General features: G+C 49.4%; 1 protein-coding gene across 1 annotated transcript in view; it reads left to right on the top strand.

Annotated features, from left to right (window-relative positions):
* lars1b (leucyl-tRNA synthetase 1b) overlaps positions 1-9583 on the top strand; it is a 168785-nt gene extending 159202 nt beyond the window's left edge. Inside the window, 3 exon segments of the mRNA XM_083640958.1 lie at positions 3912-4007; positions 7464-7596; positions 7728-9583. Of these exon segments, the coding sequence (XP_083497084.1) occupies positions 3912-4007; positions 7464-7596; positions 7728-7933 (435 nt within the window). The 3' untranslated portion in view covers positions 7934-9583.
* The last annotated feature ends 12199 nt before the right edge of the window (positions 9584-21782 follow it).

Genomic DNA, 21782 nt, shown 5'->3' with positions numbered 1-21782 from the left:
ATCCTACGTCATGGCCAACTCCCATGTGATAATTTACTGTAGAGCCAGAGCCATAATAGGATAGCTGCAACATCTCCATTCACTCCAATGGACCCGTTTTTAGCGCGAGCCCTTTAACAGCGCAATGCATTGTGGGTAATGGCCTACTGTGGCTAATGCTAGCGGCTAACATTAGTTATGTTACATGGCAGTAAAACGCTATTGAATGACCAAATTGATATAACTTTTAACCATTTTGAGTAACACTGTTTCCATACGGTTATTTGTTTATAATGTGGCTATATTTATAACATACTTTATAATGTGATACACTCTGATAACCTTTTCCCTTTATGCGGGGAAAAGTGTCATGGCGCCGTTTCCGGTCTGAACCAATCAATCGTCTGAACACAGCCAAAGAGTATAGTGAGACAAGAGGAGACGCTCTGCTGCTTCTTTTCTTTTTTCTTTTTTATCAAGCAGCATGCCGTTTTGCCAGAAATCTGGGGGTTTAAATAATTAAATAAAAGGAGTAAATAACAAAAAACAAACAAACAAATTAATTAATCAGATGCAGATACAATCACATTACAAAACATACAGCACACTTTCTTCACATTAGCTTATTTCACTATCAAATCACCCTTCCAATGCCTCTTCAATGTTACAATTTTTTACAAATTCCAAAAACATCTCCCAAATGCCATAAAACTCAGCAGTTTTCTTCCAAATGATATAAGTGAGTTTCTCAAAAGCCAGACTTGATGTCAGATTTTCAGATTTTTCTTCCAACACAATGCAATCGAACGCCTGGCCTGTAGTAAACATAAGTCAACCATTTTCCTTTATAAAATGGACTTTTAATTATCTGTGTTCTGTGTAACAGTCACCGCACATTTCATAAACAAGTTTAATAGTACGTTCAATATCATGTAATATCTCATTCAATGGTCATTGTTTCATCAATGGTGTAGAGATAATATAGCCTGGTAAACCAGCCGGTCATGTGAACTCACATTTCATTTCATTCTACCAGACCATCTGGCCTCAAGCCCTGGGAGGGCTTCTACAGAAAGTGCAAAGCGTACGAGCCAATCAGCGACCCGCCTCATAGTTGACATCATAACCGGCCAATCAGGAACGCCGCTAGCAAAACAATAATGGCTGCCTCCTTGCCTGTCCGCCTCGAGGACTAATGTCAACGTTTGTCGAGTTTAAACGGCCATAAAGTGCAGTTATTGCAGAAATAGACTCAATAACACAATTAAACAAGTACAGGAGTTTGCAACAGCTGAGTTTCTCGGTGGAAAATATGTTTTTGCCGTTCTCCCGAGTGGATTTGTGTTTGACTGGATCCAACGCTGATTGTCTGTCAAGTTGTCTGTCAAGGCAAGTACACCCGCCCAACTTCCACCCACTGCAAACACTGAATACCAATCAAACACCCCTTAAAAAACACACCTGTATACACGCTCCCTGCCAAACACCCCTTAAAAAACACACCTGTATACACGCTCCCTGCCAAACACCCCTTAAAAAACACACCTGTATACACGCTCCCTGCCAAACACCCCTTAAAAAACACACCTGTATACACGCTCCCTGCCAAACACCCCTTAAAAAACACACCTGTATACACGCTCCCTGCCAAACACCCCTTAAAAAACACACCTGTATACACGCTCCCTGCCAAACACCCCTTAAAAAACACACCTGTATACACGCTCCCTGCCAAACACCCCTTAAAAAACACACCTGTATACACGCTCCCTGCCAAACACCCCTTAAAAAACACACCTGTATACACGCTCCCTGCCAAACACCCCTTAAAAAACACACCTGTATACACGCTCCCTGCCAAACACCCCTTAAAAAACACACCTGTATACACGCTCCCTGCCAAACACCCCTTACAAAACACACCTGTATACACGCTCCCTGCCAAACACCCCCTAAAAACACACCTGTATACAGGCTCCCTGCCAAACACCCCTTAAAAAACACACCTGTATACACGCTCCCTGCCAAACACCCCTTAAAAAACACACCTGTATACACGCTCCCTGCCAAACACCCCTTAAAAAACACACCTGTATACACGCTCCCTGCCAAACACCCCTTAAAAAACATACCTGTATACACGCTCCCTACCAAACACCCCCTAAAAACACACCTGTATACACGCTCCCTGCCAAACACCACCTAAAAAACACACCTGTATACACGCTCCCTGCCAAACACCCCCTAAAAAACACACCTGTATACATGCTCCCTGCCAAACACCCCCTAAAAAACACACCTGTATACACGCTCCCTGCCAAACACCCCCTAAAAAACACACCTGTATACACGCTCCCTGCCAAACACCACCTAAAAAACACACCTGTATACATGCTCCCTGCCAAACACCCCTTAAAAAACACACCTGTATACACGCTCCCTGCCAAACACCCCCTAAAAAACACACCTGTATACACGCTCCTGGCCAAACCCCCCCCTAAAAAACACCTGTATACACGCTCCCTGCCAAACACCACCTAAAAAACACACCTGTATACACGCTCCCTGCCAAACACCACCTAAAAAACACACCTGTATACACGCTCCCTGCCAAACACCCCCTAAAAAACACACCTGTATACACGCTCCCTGCCAAACACCACCTAAAAAACACACCTGTATACACGCTCCCTGCCAAACACCCCCTAAAAACACACCTGTATACACGCTCCCTGCCAAACACCCCCTAAAAAACACACCTGTATACACGCTCCCTGCCAAACACCCCCTAAAAAACACCTGTATACACGCTCCCTGCCAAACACCACCTAAACACACCTGTATACACACTCCCTGCCAAACACCCCCTAAAAAACACACCTGTATACACGCTCCCTGCCAAACACCACCTAAAAAACACCTGTATACACGCTCCCTGCCAAACACCCCCTAAAAAACACACCTGTATACACGCTCCCTGCCAAACACCACCTAAAAAACACCTGTATACACGCTCCCTGCCAAACACCCCCTAAAAAAACACACCTGTATACACGCTCCCTGCCAAACACCCCCTAAAAAACACACCTGTATACACGCTCCCTGCCAAACACCCCCTAAAAAACACACCTGTATACACGCTCCCTGCCAAACACCCCTTAAAAAACACACCTGTATACACGCTCCCTGCCAAACACCCCCTAAAAAACACACCTGTATACACGCTCCCTGCCAAACATCACCTAAAAAACACCTGTATACACGGTCCCTGCCAACACCACCTAAAAAACACCTGTATACACGCTCCCTGCCAAACACCACCTAAAAAACACACCTGTATACACGCTCCCTGCCAAACACCCCTTAAACACACCTGTATACATGCTCCCTACCAAACACCCCCTACAAAACACACATATACACGCTCCCTACCAAACAATCCCTACAAAACACACCTGTATACATGCTCCCTGCCAAACAATCCCTACAAAACACACCTGTATACACGCTCCCTGCCAAACAACCCCTACAAAACACACCTGTATACACGCTCCCTGCCAAACACCCCCTAAAAACACACCTGTATACACGCTCCCTGCCAAACAACCCCCTACAAAACACACCTGTATACACGCTCCCTGCCAAACAACCCCTACAAAACACACCTGTATACACGCTCCCTGCCAAACAATCCCTACAAAACACACCTGTATACATGCTCCCTGCCAAACAACCCCTACAAAACACCCCTGTATACACGCTCCTTGCCAAACAATCCCTACAAAACACACCTGTATACACGCTCCCTGCCAAACAACCCCTACAAAACACACCTGTATACACGCTCCCTGCCAAACACCACCTACAAAACACACCTGTTTATACGCTCCCTGGACTGATGGGCTGTCTGTTGTCCCTCTCTCCCTCCACAGCTGGACCAGATCGATGTCTTGTTTGCGTCCGAGGCGGATGACAAAGTGAAGGAGGACTGTTGCCCAGGGAAACCTTTCAGCGTTTTCAGATCAGAGGTAGATGCTTTTCTGTCAGCTGTTGCCTGCTCACAAAGGAGGCTATACATTTGTTTGTTTGTTTGTTTGTTTGCGTGTGTGTGCATGTGTGGGCAGACAGGTGTAGGGCGGGATCATGGATAATAACACATTTTATGAACTTTCAAACATGGAATATTGCAGAATTTTCCGTTTTGGCTGAAATTGTAAAAAAAAAAAAGGCCTAATCATTGTGGTAACCTATTTCATAATTGTAAAACAGGCCTGTAGAAATAATTCAGTTTTGGATTGTTTTGAGAGGAGGGTCGGTCTTGCGTGTGACCCATATAGTACGTCACCTCACAACTTGGTAACTTTGAGAAATGGTAAATGGTAAATGGCCTGCATTTATATAGCGCTTTTATCCAAAGCGCTTTACAGTCAGTAGGTACATTCACCCATTCACACACCGATGGCGGCAGGTTACCACACAGGGTGCTGGCACACCAATGGGAGCAATTTGGGGTTCAGTGTCTTGCCCAAGGACACTTCGACATGCAGTCACTGGAGGAGCCGGGAATCGAACCACCGACCTCTTTTATCCAAAGCGATTAGTGGACGCCCTGCTCTACCTCCTGAACTACAGCCGCCCCAACATGGAGAAACATGTGGAAGAGGCTGTCTGAGATGGCCAAGTCATTAAAAAGTAAATAAACAAAAAATTCAACACTAACCCCTAAATTCAAATTCAAATGTGGGGGAAATGCAATAAACGATGCAATAAACATGGCCCTCCACCACATCCTCACACACCTGGACAATGCAGGAACCTATGCCAGGACCCTGTTCGTAGACTTCAGCTCAGCGTTTGACACGATCCTCCCAGCCCTGCTACAGGAGAAACTCTCCCAGCTGGGCATGCCCGACCCCATCTGCAGATGGACCACAGACTTCCTGACTGACAGGAAGCAGCACGTGAGGCTGGGTAAGCACATCACTGACTTTCGGTCCATCAGCACCGGCGCTGCCCAGGGCGGTGTCTTCTCTCCCTACTTCTTCGGTCTGTACACCAACAGCTGCACCTCCAGTCCCCAGTCCGTCAAGCTCCTGACGTTCGCAGACGATACCACCCTCATAGGGCTCATCACAGACGGAGATGAGGCGGAATACAGACAGGAAGTTGACCATCTGGTGACTTGGTGCAGTCAAAACAACCTGGTGTTAAATGCTCAAAAAACGATGGAGATGATTGTGGATTACAGGAGGAACAAAGCCCCACCTTCCCCCATCACCCTGGGTGACTCACCAGTCAACACTGTGGAGTCCTTCCGCTTCCTGGGGACCATCATCAGCCAGGACCTAAAATGGGAGCTGAACATCAGAGCTCTCACCAAGAAGGCACAGCAGAGGATGTACTTTGTGCGGCAGCTGAAGAAATTCAAAGTGCCAAAGGCCACGATGGTGCACTTTTACACATCCATCATTGAGTCCATCCTCACCTCCTCCATCACCGTCTGGTATGCTGCTGCCACTCTCAAAGACACTAACAGACTTCAGCGCATCATCCGCTGTGCTGAGAAGATAATCGGATGCAACCTGCCATCCCTCCAGGACCTGCATGCAGCCAGGACACTGACGCAGTCTCGCAAGATCATGGCCGACCCCTCCCACCCTGGCCACAAACTCTTTAAGACACTCCCCCACGGCAAGAGACTGAGGTCTACCAAGACCAGAACCACCCGCCACAAGACCAGCTTCTTCCCAACTGCCATCAGCCTCACCAACAAGGCCCGGAAACCCCTTCCACCAAGGGCCTCACCAACAACTTCCCCCCCACACACACACACAAACTCACTACCTCCTCCTAAACTCAACTGAACTCCCCCCCCCCCATAAAACTGGAACTCATACTGTATCTAATTTAATGCCTGTCTAACTGGGACTGTAAATTCATGTAAATTCCCTGCACATTAATGCCTATTTAACTTAGCCTGTAAATTCATGTAAATCCACTGCCTATTTAACGTCTATTTAACTCAGTCTGTAAATCGCATGTAAATCCAACGTAAATTCATATTTATCATCCACAGAACACTTCACCACTCATGTACATATTGTATATATTTACTCGATTTGATTTGATTTGATTGCACTTGCAACTTTGCGATTGTCTTTAGTTATCTTCCTACTTCTTATCTCTGTATATTGATGTGACCGCTATGCTGCATACAGACACTAAGACAAATTCCTCATATGTAACTTGTATACTGTGGCAATAAAAGTGATTCTGATTCTGATTCTGAAATGAAATTGGGCAAAAATAAAATGCAATTTGGAAAATTTGTATAAAACTGATTTCATATGGCCCTACAGCTACAGGTGTAAGCTCCTGTAGTTTTTTTTATAATAATAATAATTGATTGGTTTTATATAGTGGGGAGGGAGGGGGAGGGAACTCAACTCATCCACCACCGATGTGTAGCACCCACCTGGGTGATGCACGGCAGCCAGTTTGTGCCAGAACGCTCACCACACATCAGCTATCACGATGGAGAGTTGAGGACTGAATGTGCCAATTAAGTAACGAGGGATGATTAGGTGGCCATGATTGAAGGAAGGCCTGTTTGGGAATTTAGCCAGGGCACCGGGGTTACACCCCTACTCTTGCGAAGAGTGCCGATGGGATCTTTAATGACCACAGAGAGTCAGGACCTCGGTTTAACGTCTCATCCGAAGGACGGTGCTCACTCACAGTACAGAGTCCCTGTCTCTGCCCTGGGCCATTGGGGAGATTATTCATCAGACCAGAGGGAAAGAGAGAGCACCTCATACTGGTCCTCCAACACCACTTCCAGCACCCTAACCCTAGACCTGCTTAGCTTCCCAAGGAAAGCCAGTAATGTAATGCAGGAGCCACTGGTGCTTTTTAATAGCTTCTCTGTCTGCTACCCAGTTGTCAGATTGTATCAGTTACATTTGTGTGTGTGTGTGTGTGTGTGTGTGTGTGTGTGTGTGTGTGTGTGTGTGTGTGTGTGTGTGTGTGTGTGTGTGTGTGTGTGTCTCATGCCTCTCTCTCTCCAGCCTGGGGTGTGTGTGTCCTTTGTCAACCCAGTTTGATCTGTACATGGACCAGGCTTTCCAAGATAAATATTCCAAGTATCAACCACTACTTGAAATTATAACCAACTTTGGGTACAGATGTAGATTCTGTGTGCTCATATTCAGAAGCCTGGGCCATGTACATAAATTTACCATTAGTGGTCTGAACATTGCTGTCATGTCTAAGAGCAAAGTCAAACAGCTTGCTAAATATTGCTCTGTTTCAGCTGTCATAGGCAGCCTTGCTGTGTGGAGGAGAAGGTGCTATGTGTACCCTTAGGTGGCCATGAAATGTCTAACCTGTTATATTTGATTCCCTGTCATTTTAATATAATTTGTGGAAGCAAATAAAGAATTCAAATGTGTGTGTGTGTGTGTGTGTCTCATGCCTCTCTCCAGCCTGGGGTGTGTGTGTCCTTTGTCAACCCCCAGCCGTTCAACGGTCTGTTTTCCACAAAGATTGACATCCGACAGGGGGACACCACAGACGCCATTGTCCGCAGGATAGCCAAGGTCAACAGACTCATCAAAGGTCAGGAGGCAACATACATTCATAAACTCATTAACAAATTTGGATTATTTGGCTAAGACGCATACAGTATCATGTCACCGTGATGTCCCAGCTCTTCACCCTCTCCCTCTGTCCTTCCCTCGTTCCTCCAGACCTGTCCAGAGTGAAGCTGATCCGGTATGAGGACCCTGTGATGGGGCCTCGCCGGGTGCCCATCCTGGGACGCGAGGAGCAGGACAAGCTGCCCATCTCCAACAAGTCTGTGTTCAACATTCATCTGGATCCCAAGAGGGTCACCCTGGCCGACAATGGCCTCACTGTGGATATAGGGGACACTCTGCTTTATCTGGTTCATTAGCCTAACATACACATTGTTCTGTTTCCCAGTTATCTTCTATCCAAATAAAAGCCCAATCCAAATTCCCCCCTTGGCCTTACCCCTTAAACCTCTGTTTTGCGCGTTCACGTGAAGGGGTAGGGTGTCCCGATTCGTTTTTGCATCAGACCGAGGGTGAAGTGGGAGGGGTTACTAGCCCTCCAAACTGAGATTTTCAGGACCCACACTCCAAACCAAGGGATGATAAGGAAATCGCTATTAATCCGCCAGAAATGAGCCAAAAGTTACAAACAAACGTTTATATCTGAGTTTAATGTTGATACAAAGGATTATGGATGTGTGGAATTCGTTTGTGGCAACATTTCAGTTTTTTTTTATCGCAATTTGCGCTGCAAGGGTTTCCTGGTTGTGGAAGAGGAGACTGCAATCTTTGCAAATATCGAGTTTTGAAATATGTGTTTCAACATTCCGACCCAGTGATCCTTTGTATCGACATTAAAGGAAGACAAGTTTTTTTTTTGTGGTATTTTGCGACCATTTTAACATCGACGGTATGGGCGCCCACTTGAAGCACCAGCCCGCATCTGCAAGCAGATCTGTGTAAAAAGCTTTTGTACGGTGTGTGGGCTCTATATATATTTCATCATGTGCTGCACCTAGCCCAGCACCCACAGTCGATGTGCGTATAGGTATTTTTTATTACAACCGATTATGAAGCAACCCAATCGCCAGAATAAAATGTATAAAACCAGAATATTATGTAGCTACAATTTCAACTCTAATCAATTTGAATAGGCTATACTATCCTGACCTTTAGGCTAGCCTATAATGTTATAATCATGTTTTCCAGTGACTCCTGGAAAGTGAGTGACTCCTGAGCAAACCAGTCAACTAATGAAATAGTATAATTTAAATATGAAATCAGTTATCAAAGAAATTAAAGAATACATTTCTGGTAATATGCAATATGATGACAAAATAGTGTATCTATGAGAATCTGCAGACTTCAATCAATCTGTTTGAACCAGAAATAGCTTTATTATCACAGTTGGGCAAAATGATGAGGTAATGAGTGGTGTCCCATTTCCTAGGTGATTGTTTTCAATCCCTACCCCTTGTGGCTCCGTTTTGAAGGGCAATAGTCAAAGTGAGGGACACTCAAAAACAAGGGGCAAGGGTAAAAATAAGAATTTGGATTGGGCCAAAGTGTAAGTTAGCATTTGTTTGTTTGTCATATTATAGACACAGAATTGACTAAATTTCAGTAATTGTCTGTGTTAAGATCTCGAAGACAAGGGATGAAATAAAGTTCTTCTGAAACACATTGAACATTTGTCATTGTGTCATCCTGTTGTGTTTTTGGCCAACCGCTTGTTTTGTGTCATTACATGTTAAGATAAACCCTTTTCAAGTGGGCCATTTTGTGTTGAAAAGGCAGGGTAAACACAGGCGCAAGCAAAACACTAATGAGGGTTTCCAACTTCCATGATGTCTATTGCCTGTGCGTTCTCCTGAACGCCTGTTGCCTCATAATGATAGCATGTCTACTCTGTTGTTTTATACATCCAAGTCGAGGCATATCTTTCCCAAATGTTTTGTCAGACAGCTTTTCTATTTTCTAGCGGTGGATGGTGGTTGTCTTGTCTAACTTGTGCTTTTCCAATGAAATAATAAAACCAGTGAAATATGAAGTCAGTGGCTCTTGTCTCTTTTTCCTCGCCCCGCTCTATTTCATTTCTTTGATGGATGTAAATAAGCCAAGCGTTCCCCTGTCAATTTAAGAGGCATGGTCGTGGTTTCAGTCTTCTTTGGATCTCGGCCCCTAGTGTGTGGATAGTGTTGCAGTGTGAGCACGCTTCTGACAAATGAGTTGTGTACAAAGTGTAGCTGTAAGGTGGCAAACGGCTCTACAGTGTTGATCATGGGTACCGCTTCTCAAAAAACGTTTGACTACAGATGCCTTTGCCATATTTATCAGCTGGCTCAGAGTGGGGATACGGAGAGGAGAAACATGAGTAGAACCAATGAATAAATAAAATTGTCTTAAAAGTCTGCATGCGCGTGTGAACTGTTTTAGCCTGAGAGCCACAAAAGTTTCATTACGTGTTCTTCCACCACGTAAAATTGCCCTCACTTCCTGTCTCTATCATTGTACCTTTTTCGTTCTCTATCAATGTGAACTTCAAAGGTCATTGTCAGAGCACAGGAGTAACGACTGTCAGAGCGTGAGCTACAACAGTTTCTTTGGTTAGATGAGATGCAACATACCGTTCCTGGTTTATAGCAAGCTCGACTGTAGGTCTGTGTTTCTGCTTCTTTTCCACTTTTTTTTTTAATTCAGGCTCAGTTAAGATGTATTTTCTTGTTAAACATATAATAAACGGGAAGGATGCACATATATATATGAGTAATTTGAATATGATGGGTTAAAGATACTACTAGACTTGATTTCATGCCTTTGGCAAAGAGAAAACCATTTTACAAATGGATTTTATTTATTGCACACGTGTGTGCGTGCAGCCGTGCACATTCTCCTTCAAGTGTGTATGTGTCTGTGCTCTCTCCCCCTCTTTCTCTCTCTATCTCTTATCATCTGTGCCTTGACCAAGAGCCTTCCTAAACCAAGTTTAAACCTCTGCGATGGATTTACTTTCTTTAGTGTCTATGTGTGTGTGTGTGTATGTGTTTCCTGACTGTATAGAGAGCCAAAGTGAACGTCACTTCCTGCTTCAGCACTGAGATTTTCATCTGCCATTTATTTTCTCATAGACATTTCCTAAAATGCTTATAGAAATTGTTTTACTTGTTCAAACCAAACTGTACAGATATATTTAGAAACAGGAGAGATCGCATAACAATTCACTCAGACCAAAACATTTAAAAAAAATGCGGGTTTAAAGAAAATATTTTTTCAACGTTTAAGTTTTGGTCCGAGTGAAATGTTCTATGGTCTCTCCCGATCCTAAATATAGCTGAACCGTTTGGTTTGACCAAGTCAAACTATTTTTATAAGCATTTTACGAAATGTCTATGGGAAAATAAATTGCAGAAGAAAATCTCTGGTACAGTGCTGAAGCAGGAAGTAAAGTGACGTTCACTTTGCCTCTCTATTAAACCACAGCCACTGTCAGACATCTGTCTGCATGTGTGTGTGTGTGTGTGTGTGTGTGTGTGTGTGTGTGTGTGTGTGTGTGTGTGTGTGTGTGTGTGTGTGTGTGTGTGTGTGTGTGTGTGTGTGTGTGTGCATCCGCCCTCTGTGTTTGCATGTGGCCATGCTGCAAGAGGGGTGTGGTGTGTGTGGGGGGTAGAGAAAAGTCTCAGTGGAGAACTACAACACACTTATCTGCACCATGCAGCTTCTGACCCAACCATCTGACTGCTGCTTTATCTGCTCCCACATGCACACACAGTAACACACACACACACACACACACACACACACACACACACACACACACACAGCCTCTCACTGGAGAAGTCTCACCCCACACACACCAGGCAAACCCCTGGCAGGGAGAAGAGCGAGCCAACTTCCAGTCATGGAGCGGACGACAGTCACAGAGCAGTAAGTGTCTTTGTCCCTTCAGCACAGTGTTGTCATGTGTACAGAGCAGTGTGTCTTTGTCCCTTCAGCACAGTGTTGTCATGTGTACAGAGCAGTGTGTCTCTGTCCTTCAGCACAGTGTTGTCATGTGTACAGAGCAGTGTGTCTTTGTCCCTTCAGCACAGTGTTGTCATGTGTACAGAGCAGTGTGTCTTTGTCCCTTCAGCACAGTGTGGTCATGTGTACAGAGCAGTGTGTCTTTGTCCCTTCAGCACAGTGTTGTCATGTGTACAGAGCATCAGCACAGTGTTGTCATGTGCACAGAGCAGTGTGTCTTTGTCCCTTCAGCAGAGTGTTGTCATGTGTACAGAGCAGTGTGTCTTTGTCCTTCAGCACAGTGTTGTCATGTGCACAGAGCAGTGTGTCTTTGTCCCTTCAGCAGTGTTGTCATGTGTACAGAGCAGTGTGTCTTTGTCCCTTCAGCACAGTGTTGTCATGTGTACAGAGCAGTGTGTCTTTGTCCCTTCAGCACAGTGTTGTCATGTGTACAGAGCAGTGTGTCTTTGTCCTTCAGCACAGTGTTGTCATGTGTACAGAGCAGTGTGTCTTTGTCCCTTCAGCACAGTGTTGTCATGTGTACAGAGCAGTGTGTCTTTGTCCTTCAGCACAGTGTTGTCATGTGCACAGAGCAGTGTGTCTGTTAGGATGACGTCATCATTCCTACTATGATGTCATCGATCACTGATGATGTCATGATCCACCTGTGTCTCCACCAAGTGTCTCAATCATGCCTTCCGATGGCCTCGCTGGTGATGTCATAACACATGTGATGTCATAACACAGGTGATGTCATATTCGGGCCTATAAGGGCCTGCTCCTGCAGGCCTTGGCCAGTGATTCATAATCTAAACTAGGATCATACCCATCTCTGCAACGTCTGCAATCTGCAACCTCTGCCATTATTGTGGTTTGCCGGACCATATGCTCGAGGACTGCCCCACCTGACATTGTGTCCGATCGGGGGCCCCAGTTCATTTCTCAGGTTTGGAAGGCCTTCTGTACGGCTCTTGGCACGACTGTCAGCCTCTCGTCGGGTTATCACCCGCAGACTAATGGCCAAGCCGAGAGGGTCAACCAGGAGTTGGAGACCATGCTGCGTTGCACCACAGCTGCTGACCCCTCCCACTGGAGTGCCCAGTTGCCGTGGGTTGAGTACGCCCACAACACGCACCCCAACGCCTCTTCCGGCATGTCTCCCTTTGAATGCTGCTTCGGTTTTCAGCCGCCCTTGTTCCCCTCCCAGGAGGAGGAGGTTGCGGTGCCTTCCATGCAGACACATTTGCGCCGTTGCCGTCGCACGTGGAAGAGGGCTCGCGCATCACTATTACGTTCCTCTGCCAAGACGCAAACCCAGGCTAACCGCCGCCGCACACCGGCCCCAGCCTATGCACCGGGTCAGAGAGTGTGGCTCTCGTCTCGGAACGTTCCCTTGAAGGTTGAGTCAAGGAAGCTTGCGCCCCGTTTTATCGGGCCTTTTGTTATTGAGCGGGTTGTGAACCCTGCGGCTGTCCGCTTGGTTCTACCTGCTTCTCTCCGTCGCATCAACCATACCTTCCACGTATCCCAGGTCGAGCCGGTGCACTCTAGTCCCTTGTGCCCTCCTGCGGCGGTCCCCCCGCCGCCTCGGTTAATCGACGACCACCCTGCCTACACGGTCCGGCGGCTGTTGGACAGGCGACGCAGGGGTCGTGGGTTTGAATACCTAGTGGATTGGGAGGGGTACGGCCCCGAGGAACGCAGTTGGGTTCCCCGCCGGTTCATCCTTGACGCTGCGCTCATTCGGGATTTCCTTGCGGCTGATCGGGCGCCGGGTGATGCCCGTTGAGGGGAGGGTACTGTTAGGATGACGTCATCATTCCTACGTGACGTCGTCATTCCTACTATGATGTCATCGATCACTGATGATGTCATGATCCACCTGTGTTTCCACCAAGTGTCTCAATCATGCCTTCCGATGGCCTCGCTGGTGATGTCATAACACATGTGATGTCATAACACAGGTGATGTCATATTCGGGCCTATAAGGGCCTGCTCCTGCAGGCCTTGGCCAGTGATTCATAATCTAAACTAGGATCATACCCATCTCTGCAACGTCTGCAATCTGCAACCTCTGCCATTATTGTGGTTTGCCGGACCATATGCTCGAGGACTGCCCCACCTGCCCGAAAAGACGCAAGGCACCAAAAGACTAGGCTCAGTAGCTGTTGGGCAGATGCTACTGAGCCAGACCGACTGCGCACCTCTGCCCGTATCGTCGTTTGATTGCACCCTCTCCTGGCGGGGTCGGCCCCTTGCCCTCCCGGCCTTCGTCGACTCGGGGGCGGAGGGGTGCTTCTTGGACCGCGGTATTGTTACTCGACTGGGCGTGGGGACCGTCCCACTTTCCCCCGCCCTTGAGGCCATAACCCTCGGGGGCCAGCGCTTCGCCCAGATTACGGAAAGAACCATGCCAGTTGACCTTCGCTTTTCTGGGAACCATCGGGAGACAATTCACTTCCACGTGACTGACTGTCCCAACACTCCCGTGGTCCTCGGCCGCCCCTGGTTAAACCTGCACAAACCCTTCCTCCAATGGTCCCCAGGCAAGGGCAAGGTGGTCTCGTGGAGCCCCTATTGCCATGCAAATTGCCTGGTCGCCGCGCTCTCTCCGTCTTCCCCTGCACCGGTGTCGGCTGTGGCTCCCACGGATCTGTCGTCCGTTCCCATGGTTTACCATGATTTGGCCCCGGTGTTCGGGAAGGAGCATACGCTGTCCCTCCCTCCCCACCGGCCGTTTGATTGCCCTGTTGACCTTAAGGCCGGGGCAACCTTTCCCCTAGATTCATGAATCCCTCTAAAGTGGATTTAGCGGGCAAATTTAGCCATCTAGCGATCAAGGAGGACCCACTAGACGACCAGTCGAAGCAGCGCCAGAGTGAATGGCTGTTGCCCCGCTTGACCAGTCGCCCCAGCCCCTTGTTTGCTTTCCCCCCCGGCGTTTCCGCCTCGACCTCTAAAACGGATTTAGCGGATAAGGTCCCACCGATCAAGGAGGAGGACCATGAGGCGCCGGTTTCCCTGCCGGCCGCCTCAGCTGACCCACCAGGCCGCCAGCTGAAGAGGCGCAGGCTTTCCCTCTCGGCCTCTTGGGGGGTCCCTCAACAGACGCCAGTTCCCCCGCCGGCCGCTTCAGGTGGTCCACCAGGCGAGTCAACGAAAGGTCTTGTCGCCGAGGGGACCTTTCAAGCGGCGGTGCAGGCCCTGACGTCAGCCCTCATGTCAGTGGGCGTCACCCGACCACCGCCAGCGGCAGCCGCTGCTGTGCCTCTGCTGCCGGCAACCATGGCAGTCACCCCGCCGCCGGTGGCCGCCACTCGGTCACCCAGGACCACCTTCACGCTGCCGCGTTATGGCGGTAGCACACCTTTAGAGCCTTACCTGGCGCAAGTAAGCCTGGCGGCGTTGAACAACAACTGGAGTGCCCAGGAAACTGCTGTTCACGTTGCCCTAGCGCTAGAAGGTAACGCGCTGCAGGTGCTACTCGACCTAACGCCAACGGAGCAGCTGGACTACCAGACGTTAGCTGCGGCACTAGAACGGAGATTTGGTAAACAAGTTTCCACGGACAGCATGCGAGAGCAGATGAATCGCCGCCGTCGCCAAGAAGGGGCAGACGATAACGGAACGATCGAAAAAGGTCCGTCGCGTGCCGGGCTCGAGCGGTCGACTCCACGAGACGGAGGACGGGGAGTGGGAGTGGAGCGACGAGGAGCTGGACGAGGAGAGCGAGGAGGGCAAGGCCGCTGTGGCGGCTCTCCGCTCGCCCAGAGTCAAGGACGGATCTACGAATTTGGAGATGTTCCCGCCCACGAATGGTTCTCCCGCTATTCTGCAGCCTCCTGGTGCAGCACAGCAGAGCCTCGCGAATGTAGGAGACGGTCCATTACAGGTCCTCATCCAGATACACAGCCCTGCACATGATGGACCCACTGCACAGGAGCCACCCTCGACCAACACCACCAACATTCCCATCAGCCTCGTTCTGAGGCTAAGGAATCTCAAGAAGGAACTCCATGACATCCGTTTTGAGTTCATGCCCGACCAAGACTCGGCCGACGGAGTTTCGCAGGAGTTGTTCTCGGACGGTCTGGTTCATGGGATGGACGTGGTCATCGTGGCTGCCAATTTGCAAAAGATCGTCGATGATCCTCAAAAGAATAGAAATGTGACATTTAAACTGGCATCTGGCTTGGATGAGTCTGACATCCCTGATGATGTCAGTCTCATGGGATTTGCACAGCTCAGCATCAGTTAATTCAAACTCACGGAGTCCGGTTATAAAGTCCATGGCCATATGAGACCAAGGGCGACGAGGTATAGGAAGGGGGCGGAGAAGGCCTGACGAGGGTTTAGTCGAAGTCTTGTTTCGGGCGCAGACCGGGCAAGCGGCGACGAACTCCCTAGTATCCCCCTCCATGGCGGGCCACCAGAAGCGCCTGCGGATGAAGGCAAGGGTCCGTCTAACCCCAGGGTGACAAGTAAGCCGCGTCGAGTGGCCCCACAGAAGAACCTCAGAACGGGCGGAGTCAGGAACGAATAGACGTCCCGGCGGGACCCCCTTTTGGTCAGGCTGTCCCTGTAGGGCTAGACGGACACGCGATTCAATCTCCCACGTTACCGCGGCCACAAAACAGGCCGCAGGCAACACGGGTTCGGGCTCAGCCCGTATGTCAGCAGAGAACTGGCGGGACAGGGCGTCTGGCTTGACGTTCTTAGAACCCGGTCGGTAAGTTAAGGTGAAGTTGAACCTCCCGAAAAACAGGGTCCACCTGGCCTGCCGGGAATTCAATCTCTTAGCGGCCTGGATATAGGCCAGGTTCTTGTGGTCCGTCCACACGACGAACGGGAGCTTGGAACCCTCCAGCCAATGGCGCCACTCCTCAAGAGCTGACTTAACTGCCAGCAGCTCACGATCGCCGACGTTATAATTGGCTTCAGCGGGTGAAAGCTTACACGAGAAAAAGGCGCAAGGATGGACCTTATGATCTCCAGGAGAGCGTTGAGAGAGAACAGCCCCAATTCCAGTCTCTGAGGCATCAACCTCAACGATGAACTGCAGTTCTGGGTCAGGTTGGGAGAGCACGGGAGCTGTAGAGAAACGGCGTTTGAGCTCGCTAAAAGCAGTCTTGGCCAGGGGGGTCCACCGAAACGGAGTAGAGGTGGAGGTGAGGGCGGTAAGAGGGGAAGCCACACTGCCGTAGTTGCGGACAAATCGTCGATAAAAATTGGCAAACCCAAGGAACCGTTGAAGCTGTTTCAAGGTAGAGGGTTCAGGCCAATCCGTCACAGCCGCGACCTTGGCGGGATCCATGCGCAACTCACCTTCGGCAATCACATATCCGAGGAAGGACACAGTGGAAGCATGAAATTCACACTTCTCAGCCTTGACGAAGAGGCTGTTCTCCAACAGCCGTTGGAGCACTAGGCGGACATGTTGTTGATGGTCGTCAAAATCCTGAGAGAAGATGAGGATGTCATCCAAGTAGACAAACACGAAGAGGCCGATCATATCCCTCAGAATGTCATTTATGAGAGCCTGGAAGACGGCGGGGGCGTTAGTAAGCCCGAAAGGCATAACCAGGTACTCAAAATGGCCAAGGGAAGTGTTGAAGGCCGTCTTCCACTCGTCCCCCTCCCTAATGCGGACAAGGTGGTAGGCATTCCTTAGATCAAGTTTGGAGAATATCTTGGAGCCATGAAGGGGTGGGAAGGCAGAGCTAATGAGTGGCAGGGGGTATGTGTTCTTCACCGTGATGTCGTTCAACCCTCGGAAATCAATGCATGGTCTGAGGGTCCCATCCTTCTTCCCCACAAAGAAAAACCCAGCGGCCATCGGGGACGACGAGGGCCTAATGATGCCCGCAGCCAAGGAGTCACGGATGTAGGTCTAGGAATCTAGGTGTTAGGATGACGTCATCATTCCTACGTGACGTCGTCATTCCTACTATGATGTCATCGATCACTGATGATGTCATGATCCACCTGTGTCTCCACCAAGTGTCTCAATCATGCCTTCCGATGGCCTCGCTGGTGATGTCATAACACATGTGATGTCATAACACAGGTGATGTCATATTCAGGCCTATAAGGGCCTGCTCCTGCAGGCCTTGGCCAGTGATTCATAATCTAAACTAGGATCATACCCATCTCTGCAACGTCTGCAATCTGCAACCTCTGCCATTATTGTGGTTTGCCGGACCATATGCTCGAGGACTGCCCCACCTGCCCGAAAAGACACGGGGAAAGGTTGCCCCGGCCTTAAGGTCAACAGGGCAATCAAACGGCCGGTGGGGAGGGAGGGACAGCGTATGCTCCTTCCCGAACACCGGGGCCAAATCATGGTAAACCATGGGAACGGACGACAGATCCGTGGGAGCCACAGCCGACACCGGTGCAGGGGAAGACGGAGAGAGCGCGGCGACCAGGCAATTTGCATGGCAATAGGGGCTCCACGAGACCACCTTGCCCTTGCCTGGGGACCATTGGAGGAAGGGTTTGTGCAGGTTTAACCAGGGGCGGCCGAGGACCACGGGAGTGTTGGGACAGTCAGTCACGTGGAAGTGAATTGTCTCCCGATGGTTCCCAGAAAAGCGAAGGTCAACTGGCATGGTTCTTTCCGTAATCTGGGCGAAGCGCTGGCCCCCGAGGGTTATGGCCTCAAGGGCGGGGGAAAGTGGGACGGTCCCCACGCCCAGTCGAGTAACAATACCGCGGTCCAAGAAGCACCCCTCCGCCCCCGAGTCGACGAAGGCCGGGAGGGCAAGGGGCCGACCCCGCCAGGAGAGGGTGCAATCAAACGACGATACGGGCAGAGGTGCGCAGTCGGTCTGGCTCAGTAGCATCTGCCCAACAGCTACTGAGCCTAGTCTTTTGGTGCCTTGCGTCTTTTCGGGCAGGTGGGGCAGTCCTCGAGCATATGGTCCGGCAAACCACAATAATGGCAGAGGTTGCAGATTGCAGACGTTGCAGAGATGGGTATGATCCTAGTTTAGATTATGAATCACTGGCCAAGGCCTGCAGGAGCAGGCCCTTATAGGCCCGAATATGACATCACCTGTGTTATGACATCACATGTGTTATGACATCACCAGCGAGGCCATCGGAAGGCATGATTGAGACACTTGGTGGAGACACAGGTGGATCATGACATCATCAGTGATCGATGACATCATAGTAGGAATGACGACGTCACGTAGGAATGATGACGTCATCCTAACAGTGTCTTTGTCCCTTCAGCACAGTGTTGTCATGTGTACAGAGCAGTGTGTCTTTGTCCCTTCAGCACAGTGTTGTCATGTGTACAGAGCAGTGTGTCTTTGTCCCTTCAGCACAGTGTTGTCATGTGTACAGAGCAGTGTGTCTTTGTCCCTTCAGCACAGTGTTGTCATGTGTACAGAGCAGTGTGTCTTTGTCCTTCAGCACAGTGTTGTCATGTGTACAGAGCATCAGCACAGTGTTGTCATGTGCATAGAGCAGTGTGTCTTTGTCCCTTCAGCACAGTGTTGTCATGTGTACAGAGCAGTGTGTCTTTGTCCCTTCAGCACAGTGTTGTCATGTGTACAGAGCAGTGTGTGTTTGTCCTTCAGCATAGTGTTGTCATGTGTACAGAGCATCAGCACAGTGTTGTCATGTGCACAGAGCAGTGTGTCTTTGTCCCTTCAGCACAGTCTTGTCATGTGTACAGAGCAGTGTGTCTTTGTCCCTTCAGCACAGTGTTGTCATGTGTACAGAGCAGTGTGTCTTTGTCCTTCAGCACAGTGTTGTCATGTGTACAGAGCAGTGTGTCTTTGTCCCTTCAGCACAGTGTTGTCATGTGTACAGAGCAGTGTGTCTTTGTCCTTCAGCACAGTGTTGTCATGTCGGTGTTGTGTTTGCCCGCCAGAAGCTCCGTCTTACTTTAACATTTTATCCAGTTTTAAGCTATATTTGTGCGTGCACCTTTTAGCTATCTTTTAGTGTATTATCACAGCTTCACACCAGGCTTAAAGGTCCCATTCCGTGCAAAAGCTGTTTTTACTTGTAAATGCATATATACTGCTGTCAGCCCTCCCTGTAATGAGTGGTCACACGCTCAGAACTGCCACAATTGGATTTGTCCCTATCCAGCGTCCCCCTGCAGTCTCCTCCAAGCCACACCCCCAAACGCTTCGTTTGCCCAGAGGGGAATCTGGGGGAATCGGGACGTCACTAGCTTCCTCCTGCATACTGCGCGGGTCTCTCTCACACAAGCTACCTGCACCATTTAGTCTATAGCCACAAAATTAACACTTCTAGCTGGAGCGACGCCAACTGTACGTGATCCAGCAACTGCAGAGGTGCATTCGGTAAGTCTAGGCATTTTGAGATGTCCTCTTTAGCGTAGTACCGTTTAGTTAACGATAACTCGCAACCTAGCGTGCTGGTCCACAGACGCTAATCTGATTGGCCGCTGGGAGCCTGGGGCGGGCTCTCCCTCAGCGGCCAATGGGAACTGTTAGTTCTGAATATATTATAGAAACAGGCCGTTCTTGGGAAGCAACCAGATGAGGAAGTGAGAACTCCGTCACAACAAACGGGTTTGCTATATTTTCGACAGATTAATCCAGAATCATGTTTTATGGACCAGAGACACACGTTTTTAAGAGGTTACAGCTGCACGAATTGGGACCTTTAACGTTTTGTGATCGGACATCTGGATACATTATTCTGGACCTAAACAATCCACCGCCTGGAGCCGCGTCAGTGACTCAGCCCAGCTAGCCTTGGAAGCTAGGCTAACCCGTAGCTGGATCGGATCTCAGCCCTTCACGGGCATATTCACATAGCTGGACCTTGCTTTTGTTTGCCGTGTGTGGGGAACCCTCTGTTACAGAGCCCCGACCGGCCGGACTTCTCTAATCCACAAACAACAACCTGAGCTAAAGCTAGGCTAAGCTAAACTAGGCGAGTAGCCTAGAGGGCTAGCAGCACCCGGATACTCCCACTGGCCTGGTGGTTTGCCTGTAACCTAGACAGGCTAGTGGTGAGATTTCTCTTATCTCTCTGTGTACAATCATGCCATACGATCCATCATCATGTACGAACTGTAGTCTTACCGTGTTTGAACTGGTCAAAGATGTCTCCCGGTTGCAAGTGGAAATCACAGAGAAGAATCGGTCCATCAGGAAACTCACATCCACACTGCAGTCATTTAATTTAATCCCAAACTCCGAGGTTGACAGTTTGGGCATCAGAGATGACACCACTGTCCCGTTGCTTAGAGAATCCCTCCACACCAGCAATGTTTCTTATGGGGAGGATCCGTGGAGTAGGCTTGGCGCCAAGCCCAAGCTGCCAGTCTGCTCGACCCCCTCCACTGCAGCTGCTGCCTGGATCTCAGCTACCCGCTGCTGCGATAGACCCCGAGGATCTCGTAGCCTCCAGCCCCCCTCATGGTCTCTTGAGCTTGAGAACAGATTTAAACTCCTGGAGGATGAGACCGATAACCAGCCTGGTCCCCTGTACTCCTCAGTACTTCCTCCGCCGGCCGTGCCTCCCAGCCTGGGAGCACCATTCAACCTACGGAGCAGCGCCCAGTTTCCACCGCTGTCCAGGCCTTCGTCTCCTTCGTCTCCACCGATGTCCGTCGGCGTGTCTGCAGTACCTGCTCGTCCTGCTCGGACCCGGTTCGGCACCCGGCTCCGGCTGCTGAAGGAGGCTGTTTCCAATCGCCCTGAGCAGACCAACGGGAGTATTCCAGCTGGCCCCCTCTCTTCTCCCGCTGTGGGTCCTGGTGCTGGTTCTCTCTCTCCGCCCGGCCCTGGTTCCCCCGGTCCTTCGGGGGTGTCACCGAACCCGCCATGTTCGAGGGAAGTGGCCGCTAACGTTAGTTTGGTCACTAACGTTAGGTTGGTCGCTAATTCCTTGAAGCCCAATCAGTCTACAGGTCCCGACCACCGTTCCTCACCCCCGCCTCCGCTTTTCCCTCCAACAGTAGCAATTATCGGCGACTCTATTATTAAAAATCTTCGTTATATTAACGCCATCACGTTTTGCTTCTCCGGGGCCACGACAGTTGAAATCATAGATAAACTCCCCGCCATCCTCGCCTCACTCCCATCATCTGTCAAAAAACTAATTCTTCATGTGGGCTGTAATGACACTGGCCGTCAGCACTCTGAACAAACAAAACAAAACTTCATCCGCCTTTTCGATTTGCTCACAGCTAGTGGAAAATCCACATATCTGTCTGGCCCAATCCCAACTCTC

This window comes from Poromitra crassiceps (assembly GCF_964638095.1).
Source record: "Poromitra crassiceps genome assembly, chromosome: 1".
NCBI lineage: Eukaryota > Metazoa > Chordata > Actinopteri > Beryciformes > Melamphaidae > Poromitra > Poromitra crassiceps.
Note: the sequence above shows the minus strand (reverse complement) of the source record. Positions and strands in the feature narration are given on the sequence as shown.